Below are 20,523 nucleotides of genomic sequence, written 5' to 3' on the forward strand. Positions count from 1 at the left end.
GCCCAGGGCCGGGCTGACCCACGGGCCGGCGACTCGGGCATCGTTTGATCACCGGGGCTACGCAGCTTCCGCCTTTGGGTCGTTTTTGGCAGAGGGACCTTCAGTAGTAGCCTTGGCTGTGATCAATCATATTCCGACCACCAGGCTTCCAGGAAACCGTTTTAAAAGGGATAATTGAGTATTTTCATGTTACACTGTTAAGGCATCTAAATTTTGGGTGTTTTCCATATATAACTTGACTGCTATTTTTAATTCTTTTTTCATTTTGCACAACAATTAGGTATGAAGTGACATAATCCTTTCTCTATAAAAGAGCTTATCCATTTTGCAAACCCTAAATTGAGGTATTGTGAAGAGAAATTTAGAATGCGGGAACACACAGGAAAATATATTGAAAACCAGTAGAGAGAATTTTTAACCATCATACACATTCAGTCACCATTGGCTGATAGTCTTTAACTTTGGAAAAACAGAAGAGTAATTAGAATTAAAACAAGTATTAGAAATAATTACCTAAAGAAGAAGAGAGCCATAAATGGCTTAATTACCAATTAAGTACCTACTAGATTCTTCTTTAGTCAACACTCACAGAGTTCGCATTTGAGCTGGTGAACAAAGCATGCACATAGCTAACACCCTTGAATGTAAGATTTAGCAATAACAGAGACAGAATTCCATGCATCGTTGGGACTGTGCTCAGATTAACCCAGTTAAACATCAAAGATATGGTGTGATTAGCTTCCCAAACTATCAACAGAATATTAAGTAAACTTTTTGAGATTCAGAAAAAAGTAGAAAATGATAGCGACATGTTGAGGCAGTGCTTAAAGGATCAGTGACCTAATTAAGACCTTTAAAATCATCAATGCAACGCACTATATTTTTATTCAGTTTACAGAAAGAATCTGTAAGTACAATTTGCAGAAAGAAAATGTTTAGTGCTACTTATACTCACTCTAAAGGGATTTAATTTTGACCAGTATGAACAATAGTTCTGTAGCTCCACTGCTTGTAAAGCCAATTTGTCAACGCATTAACAATGAATAAAATAACCTCATTTCCTTTAAACAAAGCTGACCATCTGAAACCATTTACACTCAATGTCTGTAAGGGCCAAGTGAGACTGGACATCACTTCTAGGATCCTTAATCTTTTAGCAGTAAATAAAATGGGACATCTCTGGCAGAGTTAATCTTTTTAGTAAACCTCCTTTCTTTGGAAAAAGGCCCCCTCCCTCAAATCCTGATAATTGTCTTGGCAACTCAGATCCTCTGACTACTGATAAGGGTCATCAGCCCATTGTTAAGCAGAAATGGTGGCAAGCCAGGCAGGGCCCTCAGAGTCTGAGGGGTGGGGGGCGGGGACTTTAAGCCAAAGGTCTTTTTACGTTTTAAGAATTGTATTAATCAACCCTGTTTTCCTTCGCTCACTTAATAGGCACATCAATAGTAGAAATTAATAGATGTATGATTTAAATAATGAGTTTGTATCTTGTCCTGGTGGAGGGCCTGAGGTGGCACTTCAGCAGGAAACCCAAGACCCCACCCTGACCGAGGCAGAAAGGGAAAGAGCTCCACGAAACCTCCGTAGGCAGGGACTATGGCCATTCCCAGCAGGAAGCAGATATGGAAGAAGAGACCTCCTGTCCCTCAACTAATAACAAGGGGGTTCATGGCTCTTAGAAAAGAGTTAGGCGGGAAAATTAGTTAGGGGGTTTCGGGTCTGCCTGGGCAGACGCTGAGGTCATCCTATCTCAGAAGGGGTCTTCCCTAATACGCCCACCATGAAGCGAGCCAGAAGGCATTTTTTAACCCAAACAAAGAAACCAGTAGGCAGAGATTTGGGTACCAGTTTATGTCAGTCAATTGCACCTGCGAAATGAAGACCCCCAACGACTTTCACTCACCTGAGCCTCATCATACCATCATTATAATAGGTTGCACATGCCCCAAAGTTCATCAATATCATTATAACAGACTGAATTCTGGGAACGAACATGCGCAGAATGCAAAATGATGAACCACTGGGTCCTGTCAATCTTAGTTGTCAATCGAGGAAGCCCACTCTAAGTAACCACCCACAGCAAAAAGGAATGAAAACCCCGACGTCTTTGTTATCAGGCGTTTGAGCCACGCTTCTCTTGCTCAGGCCCACGCTTCCACGTCTGGAAGTGTACTTTCCTCCTTAATAAAACTTTTCTTTTCTACTGCATTTCGGCGTCTTGCTCAGTTCTTTGTTGGAGACATCAAGAACCTGGACGACAGGCTGGGAGAGGCCCCCGCTCTCTGATAACACAAGGATACTATGTAAGTACAGAATGTGTCGAACCTCATTTTTATAAAAGCTACAGATATTTACATGGAATGTTGTTGTATACACTACACTTCAACCTATATTTAAGTTCTATAGTTAGGTATTTTATAACTTTTTAATTAAATGAATTCTATACATAATTGTAATTTCATCCAGGAAGAACTTCCCAGTGGAAATATGTAAAATCACTTATGTTTTGAAAGATTTAGATAAAACCAGCTCATGTTTAAGTGCCGTGCAAATTGGTTTTAGCATATCAATGTTTAATTTATTGGTGCAAAACAGAAGAATGGTGTCCTGAGCCATGTAGGCCTTAAAAACTGTTTTTGATTTTGATACAATTGCCAGCGCTGAAACCAAATGCAAACTACGCACAGAACGGGTTAGTTACTAAGGAGTATTTCTTTTTTAAGAATTTAGCTGAACTTTCTAATGAGTAAATGTGACACTGGACACAGTTACAGATGAGCAATAATTATGGGAAAAAATCCAATTCACTGATATTCGAAAACATAAAATTGATCAGTAATGAGGTTTTCTTATTTCTGCGCAGCAAGAGAACCGTATGAGTAGGGCACCCGCCGCTCTGGACGGAGACCTTCTCCACATACCTGTACCAGCGTAGGAGGTACCAGGTAAATGGGGACCCGCCGCACCCCGCCTCCCACGCCCGCCTGCACTGCCCCTGCGCGCGCATGCGCACACCGCCCGCCGCCCCCTGCGTTTGAGCGGCGGTGCTGTCCTCCTACACCCGAGGAGTGGCACGGCCAGTCCTGGTGTTGCTGTCCCCTCAATCACGGAGCCTCACCCCCTCAACTCCCCAGGGCACACGGATCTCTGGCCACGGCCTTCTGGCGCTGCACGGCGGCCGGGGCGGCTCCGGGGCCTATAAACAGCGCCGCCAGCCCGGGTCCGGTCCAGCTCGCTTAGTGCGGCCGCAGTCAGAGGGGTTCTTGCGTTTTTAAGACCTTGTTCCGATGAGCTTGCAACTTGGCCCCGCTGAGGGGACAGGGAGGGTCCCCACGGTCACTCGTTCCCATGGGTCCTGGTGACCGTGACGGGGCGCCGCCTGCCCGCTGGCCTCCTCAGAGTTGACATCATCACCCTTGACAGGAACCTGTGACACACGCCAGGACACAAACGGACGGACCTGTCCTGCCTGTGACCGTGTCCCCTAGGCTGCGCCGCGGTCACTCCGCAGGGTCCAGCCCGGGCCCCGCCCTTCTGACCGGCGCTGGTCCTTCTAACAGCTGGAAAGAGGCTCAGAACCCCCTTCTGAGGGAGGGGTGCACTGGCCGCAGGAATGGGGCAAAGCTGGGGTCTCTGCTGATTTTCAGCCCCCCACCCCATCAGCTGCCATGGGCCACCTGCCCTGGGCTGTCCTGATCAGCCCTCTGCCTGTCCTGGAGACCTCCCCTGTTCAGGTGACCCCAGGAGAAAGCAAGCTAAGCGTCCCCAGGCCCATCCGAAGTCCCCTCCCTGAGGGACTCCAGGCGAACGAGTGAAGCGGGTGGCAGTTTTGTGGACTCGGGTTTGTCAAGTGAGAAAGATGCTCGAGAAGGTCTTCGCACAGGTTTATTCTCTGAGAAGCAAGAGCGTGGTTTCCGTTTCTCTTTCCTTGATCAGCAAAGAGCTAAGGGTGCGCAAGGCTTGTAGTCTCCTCCCAGCGGTCACTGGGGTTCCAGGGGTAACAGTGTCGCAGTCATGTGCAACGATATGCCCTGAAAAGTAAATGCAGACGTGTAAAGCGAAGGGGGTGTCCCCTCTACCAGCCCTGCCCCCAGGGGACCCGGTGCGGAGCCCTGCGTGCACCCCCAGCCCTCCTCCTCTGCGGGCGGGGGGTGGGGGGGGTGGGGGGTGGGGGGCGTGTCTCCTGGGGTCCTCAGAGCGCAGGGCTGGGTCATGAACCATGGCAGGCGTCTGCCCGGAGCAGCCCGCAGACTCGTGCTTATTTGACGGGGCGACAGGCTTCTCTGAGCCGGGGGTCGGGGGGTCCAGACCCGAATGGCAGGGCCCGCCGCTCGCTGCCGCCACCTGCTGTGTGCGGGGGTAACTGCAGGGCGCCGCCTCCTCCTGGTCCCTGGGGCTCCCTGGGGGCGTGGGGGGAGGGGGGGCGAGGGAGACCAGCCAGCGCTGACTCCTCGGGACACTGCTGTCCCCTCATGGCGCATCCGGCCCCCGTAAGCCTCCCGCTCCCGCGCTCTGGATTGTCTTTCCGGTCGGTGGCTCTCTGGCCACTGTGGCTTTGTTAAGGTACGTGGCAATGAACACAAAGGCACAGGCGCGCGCGCGCGCTTTCCTCTCCTAGGTGGCCGGTGCAGGGGGCGATGTTAGCCACCTGCCGTGGTCTCACGGTCACAGGTAGTAAACGCTCTGAGTAGATGGAAAGGACGCCTCTGAGCCTTCCAGACGCGAGGGGACTTGCAGTTGGGGAAATAAGGCAACGTGGAGAATCGGAGGCTCTGTCGTGGCCGTGGCGGGTGATAGAACAGGTGGCTATGGCCTCAGCTAGAAGCATGGGCCTGGTCCTGGGGATGAGGGAAGTCAGCCGGTGTTTGAGGAGGGTCTGGTCTCCCTAAGGGGGCACCGTGAGGGAAGCCTGGCTGGCACCATGTCCGGAGGGCATGCTCAGGGCCCACGGGGAGGAGCACTCTGGGTTCCAACTGTCACCCAGTCCAGCTCACCTCAGCCCCCCTCTTCCCAGTGGTGTTCGACTTTCCCCAGCCAGGGTCTGTCCAGCTTCCTTGGAAGGTCCTCACCCTGACCCCCCGCCCCACCCCTGAGGCAGAGCAGCGACTCCTTTTCTTCTACCTGCAGCCGCAGATCAGCAGACATGGGCACAAGGGCATGGGGTGCAGGGAGACTCCATGCCTCCAGCAAGTCCCACTTAGTCCTAGGGCTGCATTTGGGTTCGGTGGGCAGCACCCCGAGCTCCCTCCTTGGTTAAGCACCAGTGGGAGATGGGACACAGGACAGGCAGATGGAGATCAGATGTCAGCTCATGAAGGTGGGACAAGGGGATTTCGCTGGCTCTTTCCAAAACGGATGGATTAGCTACCCGCCCACGGATAGCTGGCCTCTTCTGCAGGGACCCATCCTGCCCGGTCAGCTGTCCCCACAGCAGAGAGCAGGCCAGAGCCACACTGAAAGGTTCGGGGGGTGGGGGGGTCGGGGGTGGGCGCTAAGCCTCATGCGTCACTTCCATCTTGCAACTCAGGGACAGTGAGGTCTGTCCCCCCCTCCTGGGAGGGCGTGAGGAGGGTGGGGGAGGCCTGGTGAGGGGCTGCTTGGTCAGGGGCACCCCTTCTGGGAGGCGAGTGCCCCGGGAGGCCGCCCGGAGTGTCATCACTGCAGGGCAGCCTGTCCCCCCTCGCGCCTGCTGCCGGCCCTCCCAGCAGCACCCCGCCTACCCCGCCTTGGTCTCGCACTTACCGGACACTGGCGCCTTGGCTGCTGGGGGCGGGGGCTGTGCCAAGCAGACGGGAGGCAGCCGGAGCCTCCTCCCCGAGTTTGGGGCTGGAGCCCCTGGCTCTCACTTGTCCTCCTGCTGGTGGGGCCTCACGCGGCCACCGCGTGTGGACACGGGGGGCTGGTTTCCAGACTCCCTCGTGGCCTCTGGCCAGGCTGTCCTGACCGAGCTCCCCTGGGCTGGAGCCTGGCTGTCCTGTGAGCCCGCAGGCTGGGGGCCTGGCGGCCGGTCTGCGTGATCCGGGCACGAGCACCGCCCCCCCGCTTCCCCAGTCACTTCGAGGGGTCACCCCTGCCTCCCCGAGGACTCCGGCTTCTCCGTTGCTGGTGCATCCGACACGCCTGTCCTCACCCCGGTCGTGGCGGTGATTGGACTGACTCAGAACAAAGGAACGACGCTTGTTGAGTCACCGGCACTTCCTACGACACCCCAGCATCCCCATTAATTGAGGCCTCTCGCCCACGAGGTGAATCACCAGCGTGAGATCGGAAATTAGGGTGTGCCCAGGTGCGGGGCGGGGGACCTCAGGAGCTCAGTTCCGTCCCCTCGTTGCAGGGAGCTCGGCCCCGTGCCCTCTCCACAGAGCTGGGACCACAGGGCTGCTCCGCCGTCTTGCTCTGTCCCCAGCGAGCCCCTTCGGGCAGCAGGCGGTGCGGGTGGGGGCCGGACGCTGACACCGTCCTCGTTTGTCCGTCCGGTCGCCCACGCTCCTGGCCCGCAGCGCAGAGGGCTCTGGACAGCACCTCCTCTCACACGAGCGCTAGGTGAAGTCGCGGGTCCTGCAGCCTTGTCACGGCAGAGGACGTCCTCACGATGAGTGGCCAGCGTAGAAATCCTGGGGAAGTTGGTGATAATTCGCCGCGTCCGCGGGGCTCCTGGCCACATGTTCGTGGCGATTTATGCATTTCAAGGTCACGAAAGGCCGCGGGTCTCCAGTCCTGAGGTGCCGCTCGTCAGCTGTGGTACTTGGCAGAAGCCGTCTGGGTCTCTGAAGCGCAGTTTGCTCATCTGTGACGTGGGACCATCGCCCCTGTTTTATTAGCCGTGCACAGAAGACAGGTCGCACCCAGAGGAGGGACAGCAGAGCGGGCTGAGGCCGGCTCCGCCAGCTCCTCGCCCAGCGCCTTCTCAAACCCGTGTCTCCTGCACCAGCCAGAGAAGCTACAAGTGGCACAAACGCTGGCTGTCGCGCCCCGCGGTGTTAAGCCGGGGAGCCTGTTCCCTGCCTGTGAACCTGGACGGCTCCGCGCCCCGCCCCCCCAAGTCGTGTGAGGTCCCCGCGTTCTCGGAGCTGAGGGCGCGCGCGCGGCCCAGCGCGGCTCGGCCAGAGCGGCTGGTGTTGCCCACACGTGAGAGTGACCTCCACACCTCCCCAGAGCGCACGTGGTGGCGGTCCGGGCAGCGGGGTCGTGAACGACGCGGTCCGGACAGAAGGCCGCGTGCGCCTTCACCCCACCGGGCTCCCGCACACCCTCCGGTGACGCGCCGCGGGCCGTTTTGGAGGGCGCAGACCCAGGCCGGCCTGCGACCCGTAGGGATCCCAGCTGCCCCCCAATCCCCAGGGGCGGGACCCTTCCACCGAGACAGGCCCGCGCCCTTCCTCGGGCTGTCCGCTCTCGCTTTTAAGACAAGACGGGCTTTGGGCTCTTGTGTCTTGATTGGCCCGATGTCGTGAAGGAGACCGAAGGGCCCCTGGCTTGCTCTCCGGTCCTCGGGGGCTGGCTCTCCCGAGTGTCTCAGCAGACCCAGAGCCGGCCGCTGGGCGGTGTCCTGCCTCGCAGGACGGAGCCTCGCAGGCGGACGGGAGGCGGAGGCCGGCGGGGAGAAGGGGCCCGGGAGAGGCCGCGCTGCTGAGCGGAGAAGCCGGCCCCGGCCAGGCGCGCGGCCTCGCCCCGCGGGGAGGGGCGTCCATGCGCACGCGCCTCCGCCCCCCCCCCCCCCCCCCCCCCCCGCTTCCCGTCCTCAAGAGGGACCCCGACCGGCCTTGAGCGCGCCGTGGGAAAGGCCTGGCCTCGGGCCTGGCCCCAGCGGCCATGTCTGCTGCTGGGGCTTCCAGCTGGGTGGCCCGAGGCTGCTCAGATGCAACGGAGAACATTGGGGTTTGGGCCACACAGAGCAGTGGCTGTCCTTTCTTTTCTTTTTTTTTTTTCTTTGATCTATTACGGAATACAGAGAGCACGCGACACGTGTGTGAGATGGGACAGTCACTTAGAGCGTGCCCCTGGAATTTGAGGCAGAGCGATTTTCTGGTGGTTCTTCCCTAAAAGGCTTGACCAGACTTGAACATGGCTGTTTTTCACGGGGCAGGGAGGGACTCAGCCGCGTGCTCAGACTTGTCCTATTAATGTTTGTGGTTAATGCGCACATGGGCTTGGGGGGGGGGGCACCACAGCCCTAACAAGACAGGAGGGGACATTAGCGGTGTTTGGTGGCTGCTCGAGTCCAGAGTCATTTTTATCAGGTTGTCCTCAGTCAGCGTCTTTCAGTGGAGACCTTCCGCTGTCTCCCGTGTTGAGAAAAGAGATCTCTCGGGGTTTTTTTTTCCACTTTAAAAATTATGGTAAAGTGTATAGGATATTAACTAATTCGAAGGGTACGTTTTCAAGTACATTCATGTTATTGTGCAATTATCCATCTGCGGAACTTTCCATCTTCCCCACTGAACCCTAGCACCCCACCCCCCAGCCGGACCATCTACTTCCTGTCCCTCTGAATCCTGCCTCTCCGGGGCCCCATGTAACTGGAATCACACAGCACTTGTCCTTTTCTCGGCGGCTTACATCACTGAGCGCGGGGTCCTCAGGGTTGGCCCATGCCGGAGCAGGTGTCGGGACGTCCTTCCCTTTTGAGGCGGAGTGACAGTCCACTGAGTGCAAAGTGACCGCTTGGTGGCCAATGTGATGTGCACGCCTTTAGCCCTGCAGACAGTGATGCTGTGACCGCGGCCGCGCAAATTCCCGTTCCAACGAGATCTCTCTCTTTGGGGAAAAGCAGGACCAAGGGGGGAAATCCACGCTTTCCTGAGTTATTGGGATTCGAAATTGCCCTAAACCCGTATTTCTGGTCTGGAAAAGTAGACTTCACGATGAAAAAGGGGCCTGAAGCGTCCGAGTGGGGTGTACTAGGTGATTCGCCCCACGATACGAGGGCAGCAGAATCGGCGACACCGCGTCTCTAAGGTGCTGAGCTGCGGCGCTAACCTTGGGTGACGGTGCCAGTGCCGAAGCCCCTTAGAACAAGCGGTCCCCCCGCGGACGCGCGAGGACTGGGACGACCCGGGACCGGCGTCTGCAGGCTGCACAGTGAGACCCAACCCAAGGGACATGACACTTAGAGGCCGAGGGAAAAGCGGCAGGAGACCCCGTGGGAGCCGCCGCCTGTGACCGTGAGACCACGGCAGGTCCCTGACATCGTCCCGAGCCACCTAGGAGAGGAAAGCGCGCGCGTGCGCGCGCCTGTGCTTTTGTGTTCATTGCCACGTGACCCTAACAAAGCCACTGTGGCCAGAGAGCCACCGACCGGAAAGACACTCCAGAGCGCGGGAGCGGGACGCTTACGGGGGCGGGGACAGTGCGGGGACAGCAGTGTCCCGAGGAGCCTGCGCAGGTGGGTCCCCGCCCTGAGGGGCCCCGGGCACCCGGAGGAGGCAGCGCCCTGCAGTTCCCCCCGCGCACAGCAGGTGGCGGCAGCGAGCCGCGGCCCGCGCGGTTCTGCTCTGCACCTGGCTGGTGATGAAAACGCTGCTAAGTGTGTTTATCCTCAAGACTCTGGGCTCACTCTGCGCCGGGAATGCGCTGATGTTAGCGAGAAGGGCAGCCTTGCTGGCACTGCATAGTCAACATTTTTATTGGTTTATGTGACCGTAGAAAGAGCTGGCTATTTAAACTGACAGATGGCGCAAATTTGGAAGAAATTGGTAATAGATAGAAAACAGGCGCAGAAAGACCTGGACGGGCCGGAGGGATCAGCCCAAATCGGCGATGAAGTTTAACAGGGAAACGTAAAGCCCCGTATGGGCTGAAAAATGTCCCGCCACATGCGAGAAGAAGGGAACGCGGGCGTGATGGGGGTGGGGCGCCGGGAGGGGTCCCTTTGGGGAACTCGGAGACTGTAACGCGGGACGAAGGAGACCGCGCGGCCTTGGGCGCCGGCGTTCCGCAGGGCGTGTGCCACAGAGCGGGCAGGCCTGCTGGTACGGACCATTGAGACCTCCAAGGCCCATTAGTAACGGAGAAACTGCCACAAGAGAGTTCTGTAAGAATGCACACCGCCACGTGTGTGTGCGTGTGTGCGCGCATGTGTGTGCGTGCACGTATGTGTGAGCGTCCGCCATGGCAGAGGACACAGGCCGGGAGGTACACCGGGTGTTCACGTTGATAAGATTTGGGACTTCCGCTTTCGACTTTACATGTCGGCAATTGCTTATCAGCACAGAAGTGTTCATATTCTGATTCTATAGTTGAGCAAGTCACATTTTCATTGAAAATGAGGAAAGGCAACGCGGCTGTTAGACAGCTGTCGCAGCTGGGATCTGCTGTCAGCTACCCCGGGTTCTTGGTGGGAAGGGCACTTGTGTGGGACCACCACGGGCAGAGCCCGCATGGACATCCCTGTGGGCCACCACGAGTCCACCTGCACTGCCCGGCCTCTGCGGCCTGCCTGCCCTGCTCTGCCCTTGACTCTGGGGTAGGTCGGCCCCCCTTCCCTCCCACTGGACCACTGTCCCTGAGAGGCCGCTGGGCCTGCTTCCCCGTCGCCTGGCAGAGAGGCCCTCCCGGGCTGCCCCATACTGAGGAGCGATTTTCTCCGCCCTGACAGGTGCCTCCTGCTGGTTCCTCCACAGCAGCATCCGCAGCACAGACAAGCTGCGGGGGTACGCCCATGGTCTGTCTCCTTCAGCACGAAGGCACAGGCTTGGTTGGTCCCGGTGCCCAGTGGTGGTCGGCACTCGGTGGCACTCAGTAACTATTGGCTGAGCGAAAGCGTCATCGGAGATGTGCAGGACCAGCGTGCACGGCGTGTCAGCACTGGGCGCGCTGGGAGTCCCTCCTAGCCGCAGCGGTGAAATGCCCGAGGGGGAGTCTAGTCCGAGCGTGTCTGACCCCTGTGTGGTGGGAACATCCGCCACTGGCCTTGGCGCGTGATGCTCTGAGCCTGAGCTCAGCTTCCTGATCCGGTCCGGAGGGGGTTCCTGCCTGGAGGCAGCTGCACCCCAATGCCCACCACGTGGATGGAGGGGACCCAGGGACCCTGACTAGGCGAACCGTCGCCTCTGTGTCACATCGTTGCTCTTTCTGTAAGACAGAGTGACACAGCTGTCATCCCCCGACCTGTGTGCAGCTACGAGTGCCCTGGGACACCGCTCACTCAGCCTACGCGGCCAGCGTCTCCCCAGAGTGCCAGGTCAGGTGTCGTGCGTATGCGCACCTTTTCGAGCTCCCGGTCTGTCGCGTTTTGCTCAGGTCATTGCTGCCTCTGTCTCCGTCTGTCATTTTTCCAGCTTGGGATCTGTCTGCTGGAGAAGAGGTGATAAGATTTTATGCGGCGCTTTGCTACATGGGAGTTTTTTACGTAAATTACCTTACCCGATCGTCATTAGCCGTGGGGGGTACTCAGTGAGCCCACTCTGAGGCGCGGAAGCGGGGGTCTGGAGGAGCGGGAGCCCCGAATGCCCACGGGAGACCCTCGCGGCAGGCCGCCGCCGCTCCCGATCTGGCGCTTGGGTCCGTGGTGGCAGCTCGGGCCCAGGCCCCCTGGAGAAGACCAAGTCTGACCTCCCTGCTCCACCCATGCCGATCGCGGCCCAGGTCCGACGCCTGCAGTGCAGCTGGGTGCGACCACCGCGCCTCCCGCCAGGCGGGTAGCGGCTGCGCCCAGGGCCTGAGCGCACGGCGCAGGGTCGGCACAGGGGCCCGGCGGGGTGGGGTGGGTGGGGGCCGAAGGCTGGCCCCTGAGGCCCGGGCTCGACGCAGCCGACCTGACACGGAATCCTCAGGCGGAATCGGGAGACACAAACCGCAGCCTCTACTTATCCAGTACAAACTGCGAATGGCACTTTGAGGTGGATGCTCGGGATGGCCGTTCCCAGGGCCCAAGCTCTAATTTCTGGGCCTGCGGCCCAATCTCTCTTCAGGGTCGTAAAAGGGGTCAAAAGTGGTCTGTAAGCGTCGTGACCCAGCCTTTTCACGCCTCGAGAGCCACCCTCTTCGTGTTCGTGAGAGCGAACACATCCGTTCAAAACCATGTGCGGTTCGAACAGGCCGCGTACAGCACACGTCGGCGGGCAGGGACGACTTCTTGTCCCTTTTCCAACACCTGGATGGAAACTGGCTAGTTTGGATCCCTTTAATTTATTTAAAAGTGTGCAGTTCTCCATAAAAATACTCATAATTATTGATGTGGAAAACGCTCTGGAGGCCTCAGACTAAAGGCTCCTGCTCGTGTCAGGACGGAGCTGGTGCTGGCTCTCTGGGGACAGCGTCTGAGGCCAGGCAGTCCCGCGCCACAGGGACGGCTGAGCGCTCAGAGGTTGGGTTCATTTCCCATGGAAGGTGGCAGTGAGGAGGGAAAGGCAGGTCCCCAAGACCAGCCGTGACTGCACATGAATACCAGAAAGACGACCCCGCACGAAAGACAACTTGCGGGATCTTTCTCACACCTCAGCCGACCTTCACCATGAGTTTAATTTTGGAGTGTCGTCTTCCATGATTCTTCTAGGGGCCGAACTGGTCCTGTGAACCCGAGCTGCACAACCAATCCTCACATCACACTGTGTGTTTGTCAGAAACCTGCTAGGGGTGGGCGCGGGGCGGGGCAGAAGTCAGCTTCCCCCCCCCCCCCCGGCCCCTCCACGCTTTCCGGTGACAGAAGCTGCTCTGTGACGGGGTAGGAGAGGCTCAGGATGGCGGCCAGACACCCTGGGAACGTCTCCCTTCGGTGTTATAGTGTCTAAAATATTGACCTCCTTAAAAAAGTTGACTGTAGACAACGTTTAAGTCTGCTATTCTATTAAAAACTGAAATAGAGTTTATACAGATATTACATGAAGTAATAATCTTTTAATATCTTAAATGATTTTGAGACATTACAAAATCATCTCAGTTACAAGCATGTAATTAAAGCTCTTATTTTCTATTATGAAATGTTTTTACAACATTGTTTTTGGCAAAAGGAAAATGCTGAGCCTCAGTGAAGTGTACCCAGTACCATTTTTTGGACACCATTCAAGCATAATAACATTAGAATTCCATTTGTCCTATGGAACTGCTAAATATTTACCTAAACTGTGGATTCTATTTTTTTTTTTAAAGATTCATTAATTCTCTTTTCACTTAAGAAAATGGAAAGCTGAAGAGAGAAGCAAAGGAACTTTGAAGTATACAAAACTCATTTTTAATCGGCAGAGTTTAGGGTCCAGTCTTTTTACCTGTTCTTTAGAAATAGTTACTAGCCCCCCCCCCCATTTCGTTCTGCACCATCAGATTCTGCTGTGGACACAAAACATTCCCAAGCCAGCTCGTGTCCCTTCCCTGTCCCACAGTCATGGAAAAGGTAGACGCTGGCAGAGGACACAGGTGTCCTGAGCCAGCCTGTAGTTGGTGGCAGTTGGTGGTATATCCAGCCTGTATTTCTCCTGCAAAATGATACCCAAAATTGCGAGATGAGGCTATTTGCTGTCAAAAGCCAGTGCTGAGAACTTCTAGTCTCTTTCACGTGAGAGAGGCCGGAATGCCTTTGTCACCACAGTTAATACAGTGGCACTAGGAAGAGGCCGTATTTTAAATTCAACGGCAGTATCTGATTACATACCATTTACGTATCACAATCAGGCTTTGAAACAGGAGGAGCATGGGATGGTTTTCAGAACGTCTTGGGGATAAAAAGAACATACCTCATTTTAAAGCGTTCACTGAAAAATTGTGAAACAGAGTTTGAAGCATTATGTGGCCTTGCCTGTCGTTAGAGACCAAAACTCCAAAAGCGAATAAAAGAGCCAAGACTCTCTATGTTTACGTTTAATTCGGGGAGAAATGGCAAAGGGGGCCTAAGGGGGGTGACCAAACTGTCCCAGCCTGCTCTTTGGAACCTGGCATTTCTCCCCTTCCCACAAAGAAAGAGAAACAAATGCCGATATCCTTTCTCCGAAATATGGAGCCACCTTGCTCTGACAAGCTGCCAGCAGGGAACTAATCTGAGTAGAAATCAGTGTGGCCTGGGGCCAAGCTTCAGTTCTTTGGCTCTGGAAGAGAAGACTCCGGGCCATGGAGGCGTTTGGTGTCTCACGTGACAGCTACAGGAGTTTCGAATGGTTGCGTTTAAGATAAGAATCTCAGTCTTGGGAAGTGCTGGTGACTCTGCCTTGACAGCGGAGCCCAGGTCGCCTCATCCTTTTCGGGCTGTTGATCTTTCATCTAAACTGGTTTTCTGGACTTTCCAGAACAATATCTGATTAGCAAATAACACAATTCGGTGACGTTTAGCAGGATGCAAATCCCAGACACCGCGACCATGAACACGGTGAAGACGGTCTTCTCCGTGGGCCTGGAGACGAAGCAGTCCACCGTGTTGGGGCAGGGCCACGCATTGCACTTCACCAAACGCTGCATGGCGAACCCGTCGTACAGGAAGTAGAAGGCGTACATGAAGGCGGCCTCGAAGACGACCCGGAAGAAGATGCTGCTGGTGTAGGTCCACCACAGCGAGCCTTCGATGCGCACCTTCTGGCTCTTGATCTCCTCGATGTCTTTGAACTCACTCTTTATCTCCCCCTTGATGAACTTCCTTTTCTTCTCGTGTCTGCGGTAGGCCACGTGCATGGCCACCAGCAAGGCGGGCGTGGACACGAAGATGAGCTGCAGCGCCCAGAGCCGGATGTGGGACACGGGGAAGAAGTGGTCGTAGCACACGTTCTTGCAGCCGGGCTGCTGGGTGTTGCAGGTGAAGTCGGCCTGCTCGTCGCCCCACACCTCCTTTGCGGCCACCACGAGGATCATGATGCGGAAGATGAAGAGCACGGTGAGCCAGATCTTCCCGATGCTGGTGGAGTGCTTGTTCACGCCGCCGAGAATGGTCTGCAGAGTGCTCCAATCCATCTTCTGCTCCGGGCGGGGTGCCCTGGACAGACAAAAGGAGCGGGAGGGAGGGGTGACTTCAGGACAGAACCCAGGCCGCTCGCCTCAGATCTCTTCCTGTGCGAACAAACACCAGCTCTCACCCAATGTCACCAAAAAGGCCAAAGCCAGACCAACTTAGCCGGTCATAGGTTGAAGGGGAGGGTCCCTGACCAGCCTTGAGCCTGTTTCCTGTCCTCCAACAAAGGGTGGCCATTCACCTGTATTCAGCGCATAACAAAAACGGGGCGTGGGGGGGGGGCAGGCGGGCACAAGCAAACGTGTCTCTAACTCAGAGGCACTAATCTGTGATGATGAGCCCCTTGCAGACACCCCCGGGTCCTCCCGACGCAGCACCGGTCACGGGCACCAGGCGAGCAGCATTCCGACTCCAAGTCAGCCCCGCTTGCTCACCTCAAGTTCCGGGTGTGTCCCCTGGGACTGAGCCTAGCGGGGCGGCCTCGCCGCAGGGGCCCACAGAGCCACTTTCCTTAAACTATTTCGATGAATTATCACGGACTCGGGGTGTGCCAGTGAAGTGCTTCTTGCCAGAGGAAAAGTGTACATTCAAGAGACCCCAAGTTAAAATTTTGCATAGGGCCCCCCTTCCTTTTTCCGTGTGAAGACGGGCGGGCTGGGACCTTTCTGTGCGTGGAGAAAAGCCGCTGCAGGCGCGGGTTCTGGGGAGCGGTGTGCGCACAGACGCCCTGCGCTGCGGCTGCCTGTCGGGGCAGGTGCTGGAGCTGCGCGTTTTTATCGGCCAGGGATTTAATTTAGAAGTGTCCCTAAAGAGGCACATTATGAAAAGTAAAATCCTTCGCTCAGTGATTTCCCAGGGACGCCCTGCAAGGTGACGGACATGGGAGAAGCGAAGCTCTCCGGGGTAACGCACCCTTTAGTGCAAGGGGCGCGGAGCCGGGGGTCACTCCGCGATGAGCCAGCGGCCTCCCCCACCCCGGGACCTGCGCAGTCTGCGCTTACGCATAGTTACAGCCCGTCCGTCTGAGCGAGGTCCCGCCTCGTCATACCCCTGACGGGCCCCCAGCTTCCCACCCCTTCTGAGTCCGCTCGGCACCCCCCTACTCTTACTTAAAAGTGTTATGAGCAAGTTGGGGTCTGCTCTCCGTGGACTCCCCCAGCAGTCTCACAGCGACAGCCTGTCGCCACCAAGCCTCAGCTGGACGGGGGCACCCAGGCGTGGCTGAAACTGTCCAGTGCCACCTTGGTCCCAGGAGGAGGCAGAGACATGGAGAGTCACAGACATGAAAGTCACATAAGACTGAAGTTCACTTGAGAAACATTTTGCCTTACTCGGCTTGAAGGAGAGAAGCCGCATGGGGAGAAACCGTGGTTTAGTCAAGGTTCACCCCCACCCTCAAATGCAGACCACCTGGGTCCCAGGTGAACGAGGGTCACCTGCTGATGGCGCCACCCCTCAGCCTGGTCCTGCTCCAACGGCAGGACTGGACTCGAGTTCGACCAGACCGTCTGGCGGTGTTAGGGCCGGTCCTTCACTGGGGCTGGCCAGCCAGAACTAGGCTCTCAGCGCTGCCCTCTGCCAGACTGACTGGCACAGACCCCACGCTCTTCTGTGACCCAACCGGGTCCCACGGCCGTGGCCACGGGCCAGGAAATTGCAGCGAGCCCCGCATCATCGTGGTGGCTTTTAAAAGCTCTCGGTGGAGCTGCGGCTACCTGTTCGCAGACCCTCCAAATAAGAGAAGCAAGTTAAACTGTAACCTGCGGGTAGGCCAGGGCGACAGGTCAAGAGGGAGGAACGGAACAGGTAAATCAGCAGGAGCTGCTCCCCTGCCCTTCCTGACCCCTCAGGTGTGTCACAGGCGGCTCATGCCTGGGCCTCGCCACCCTGGGGTGGGGAGGGGCTTGGAGCCCAGCCAGAGGCGGGTGAGGAGCCGGAGCTGTTATTCAGGGGAAGCGCTGGGTGAATCACAGGGCTCCAGAAAAAGCAAAGGCAATTCTTCACCCTTAACTTCTCCTCAGCCCTCCTGGAGGACCTTGACCTCCACAAGCTCCCGCCCTCCTCACAGGTGTCCGATTGTGACTGTCTTAACACCTGAGTCTTGAAACAAACTCGAAGGGCAAATGGGGACATGACTAGCCACACACCTTGAGCCAGAGTCCCGAGTAAATGTAAATGGTCGTTATGTGTCCAGCTGTCGGAAGGTTGGGGGGACACACACATCCATGAGGCTTGTGTCCCCTGAAGGAGCTCAGGAGGGCTGAGGCAGGTCTCTCAGCCCCCCCCCCTACACACACACCTCGTGTGTTATCAAGTGTCCTTCCTGCTGGGAAAGGCCGCCTGGCCCAATGCTCTGGGGTTGTTTAGGAAAAGACAAGCAAGAAAACCTGGTCTCAGTATAGGCGGGGGTGTCCTGCTCAGGCTGCAGTCCTGGTACCTCTGCACAGGCCACCACCTCTGGGCAGACCTCCTGCTTAACCCGGCTTTTGCCTGCGGACGATGAGCCGCGGATGAGAACTCGCCTCACCAATCCAGCTGGGCTGCCGGCGACTTGTCCGGGTTCGTTCGCTTCCCCGGGTTCACTTCCCCGGGCGTTGTCCGGATCAATCACCCGCTGGTCTCGCCACGTCCCCTACTCCCCAGCGGCCCTACTCCAATTTCGGAACTACAGGAAAGAAACTCCCTGTCCGCAAGTTGGCTCTCGCCACCTGCCAGCTGTCGCGACTGTCCCGGACAGGGACGGCACAGGGGTCTCAGTGTGAGCGGGATCCACCTAGGGGACCCAAATCGGGCGCCCATAGCCCCGGCAGCCCCGGGTCCTCTCTCCGCACGGGCTCCCCACTCGCCGCGGTGCTCCCTCCCCCGGGTCCCACAGCCCCCGCCGTCCTGGGTCCCCGGTCCGCAACCCGCCCCCCCCCCCCCCGCCCCGCCGCCGGGTCCCACAGCCCCCACCGCGCTGGGTCCCCGATCCCCGCCCTGCTCCCTCCCCCGCCGCGCCCCACAGCCCCCACGGTCCCGAGGCGCCCAGGGTAGGGCGCCAGCCTTGTTGCTGTGACCCGGGCGCATTGGCAGGGCGGCCTCACCTGTGGCAGAGGGTGCGCGGGGGTTGAGGCGGCGGCCGGGGCGCTCAGGCGTGTCCTGGGTGGTCCCGAGGGGTCCTGGGTGGCCTCCGCGCTCGCTGCGGGCGGGGAGAGCGGGAGAGCGGAGCGCGCGGGCGTCGGGATCTGGGCACCTGCGGCTCCAGCGCGTCTTTTAACCGCGCGGCACACCCCGCCTCCTCCGCGGGCGCCTCGTTGGGGCGGGCTCCTCGCTGCCCGGCGCTGCGGGCGGGGCGGGGTGGGGCGCGCGGCATCCGGGCCCCAGAACCGCGCCCAGCCCCTCCGCGGCGCGCGGGTCGGGGCCTCGGGAGGACGTGGAGCCGCGACCTCGGTGCCCGGCGCGGGGGGCGGGGGGCGGGGTGCGCGGCGCTGAAGGGTAGTTGCAGCTGTCACTGTTACTTGTGCTCGGCCTCTCTCAGGAGTTCTACTACATCGGAAGCTTTGCTTTAATTTTTACAATTATTAGCGGAACAGGTATCCCAAGGATCTGGAGATTCAATTTCAGGCCGCGGAGGGCTGCGCGCAGTCGCCCTGGGCAGGAAGGGTACTGGGAGTCTGGGGGCGCTCGGAGCAGGCGGGGGCGGGGGCGGGGGTGGGGGCGGGGGCGGGGGCGCGGCGGGCAAGCCTGGCTCTGCCAAGGGCCCCGGACGTGCAGAGCGTGCGGCGGCGCTCCGCCCGCGCCCTGCCCTCTTCCTCCTCTTTTCATCTTTAAGAAAGCGCCAGAAGACTCCACATGGGGTGGAGGTGGGGGTGGGGGGCCCAGGGTATGAGGAAGGAAAGGACGAGCGCGACTGGAGCCCATGACCCCCATCCCCGCACACGCGGCACTGAAGGGGCGCACTGCCAGGCTCCTCGGGAAAGGCCTGGGTGCCCGGTCCCCTCCAAAAGCCTGACCGCTGCGGATTATGGGGTCTCGGGGTTCACCGTTGGCTGGGTATTTTGAGGTCTTGAGACCCAGCTGACAGAGGGTGGACGTGCACAGCGCGAGTGGATGAAGAACGAGCGCTGCAGGAGCGGACCCCGTGGGCGCCGCGCTCTCGGCCCAGGTGGCACCGCGTGGCGTGTCCCTGCGCAGGGCGGGGGCGTGGGGCTGTGGACGCGCCCGCTCTCACGCGCGCCCTTGCTTGGGTCAGGTCTTCGTGAAGCAAAACTGCTGATGACTCACCCCGCTGGGCAGATCTGGCCTCAGAAATGGATTCTCATGGCAGCCGCCGTGAGCGCGAGGGGTTTGGCTTGTCTTTGTAAAGTTGGCGCCCATTGCCCCAGGCCGACTTCGGCGGGTCTTTCAGGGCGCACGGGAGCCTCGTCCTGCGGTCATCGCCCCACCTTCCGGCTCTAAACCTCAGCCTTTGAAGGCGTGTCTGTTCATGAAGAGACAAAGCCCCAGAGCTGCCCAGCCGGGCCGGCCCGGCCCACGGAGAGATGTGCTGACTTGGCTGGTTGGGAATGAATGACAGGGCAGTGCGGGGCGGGGCGGAGGCGCCCCGGGCCACGCGCCTCGCCGCTGCGGTGGGCGGCGGGGTCTGGCCCTCGCTTTAGTGTGTCCGGCACGGCTCGGCGCTGTCCGGAGCCCGCTGCAGTCCAGGTGGGTCGCGGAGAAGCGAGTCCAGAGCCACTGCCCGCAGTCGCTGGTGAAGACGGCGACAAATCGACGGTTGACTCACTTTCCCTATTTGCAAAGAGCCCAGATTCTACTGTCCCTACGTGATTATAGGGCGCTGCTCGAATTCCTTTTCCTTGTTTCCCCTGACTAACTCTCCTGATTTGCATATAACGAGTTGTTGGCTAGTTGTGTATCCCAACCAGCCTATATTTTAGGATCTATAGCTCTACAATTCAGCATTTGATTTTACTGTCTTGTGTTATTTCTGTTGTTTCTGTATGTTGGTGTTTTCTTCCTAATCAGACTTGGATCCTTGCAGGGTGGGAAATCGCATGTGCGCGTCCAAGTGTGAGTGTGTGCGCGCATCTGCGTGTGCGTGTGCGCGTGTATAAGTGTCCTCCAGCATAGAGCAGTAGAGGAGAGGCAAGATAGAAAAGGAGCTTCACGCTTGAAAATGCGAAGTTCTCTCCACGTAGGCTTAGACATATACACTATTAGCCGATTACACCACAAATTAATATTTTTATAAGTCCTGTAATTATTTTGCGGAGGGCACAATCATACTGCTGCATTTTCTGGTTAAATGCATTACTTTATTCAACGTGAACATTGAGAATAAGCCTTGATTCTGTCACCCTGTTTTCACAGGTTTCCCACAGCACCTGGTCTTCCTAGGTGGTCTCCCATCCAAGTGCTAACCAGGACCAACCCTGCTTAGCTTCCGAGATTGCCGAGATCGGGCTTGTTCAGGGTGGCGTGGCCGTAGACACAGCTTCATCTCTTAACTTACTGGCTCCGGAGAAAGCGTCACCCTGTCCTGTGCTGGGCTCCCACACTACATGGTGGCGAGTAATTCCCAGGGAAGATCAGGCAAGAATGGATTAACTATTGGTGAGCTACTGCTGAGGATCTGTGACAGCCACAACTTGTCACTCCAGAGTGTAAGAGCC

General features: G+C 57.7%; 1 protein-coding gene and 1 pseudogene across 2 annotated transcripts; both read right to left on the minus strand.

The window, feature by feature from the left end:
• Positions 1-13,151: 13,151 nt before the first annotated feature.
• GJB2 (gap junction protein beta 2) lies at positions 13,152-19,335 on the minus strand. Of its 2 annotated transcripts, XM_036228341.1 has the most exons (3): positions 19,136-19,335; positions 17,956-18,050; positions 13,152-14,896 (listed from the first exon to the last, which is right to left on the minus strand). In XM_036228341.1, the coding sequence occupies exon 3, from the start codon at positions 14,872-14,874 to the stop codon at positions 14,194-14,196; it is 681 nt and encodes a 226-aa protein (XP_036084234.1). In that variant the 5' UTR covers positions 14,875-14,896; positions 17,956-18,050; positions 19,136-19,335; the 3' UTR covers positions 13,152-14,193. The 2 variants fall into 2 exon arrangements, with proteins under 2 accessions (XP_036084234.1, XP_015975170.1); XM_016119684.2 differs by lacking the exon at positions 19,136-19,335 and having other exon boundaries at positions 17,956-18,064.
• An 888-nt stretch (positions 19,336-20,223) lies between these two features.
• LOC118609856 lies at positions 20,224-20,341 on the minus strand (annotated as a pseudogene).
• Positions 20,342-20,523: the final 182 nt, after the last annotated feature.

Source organism: Rousettus aegyptiacus, unplaced genomic scaffold (assembly GCF_014176215.1).
Source record: "Rousettus aegyptiacus isolate mRouAeg1 unplaced genomic scaffold, mRouAeg1.p scaffold_m13_p_11, whole genome shotgun sequence".
Taxonomy (NCBI): domain Eukaryota; kingdom Metazoa; phylum Chordata; class Mammalia; order Chiroptera; family Pteropodidae; genus Rousettus; species Rousettus aegyptiacus.

Bases quoted from the DNA above. Each gene is read 5' to 3' on its own strand.
- GJB2 (XM_036228341.1), bottom strand. From the start codon at position 14,874: ATGGATTGGAGCACTCTGCAGACCATTCTCGGCGGCGTGAACAAGCAC.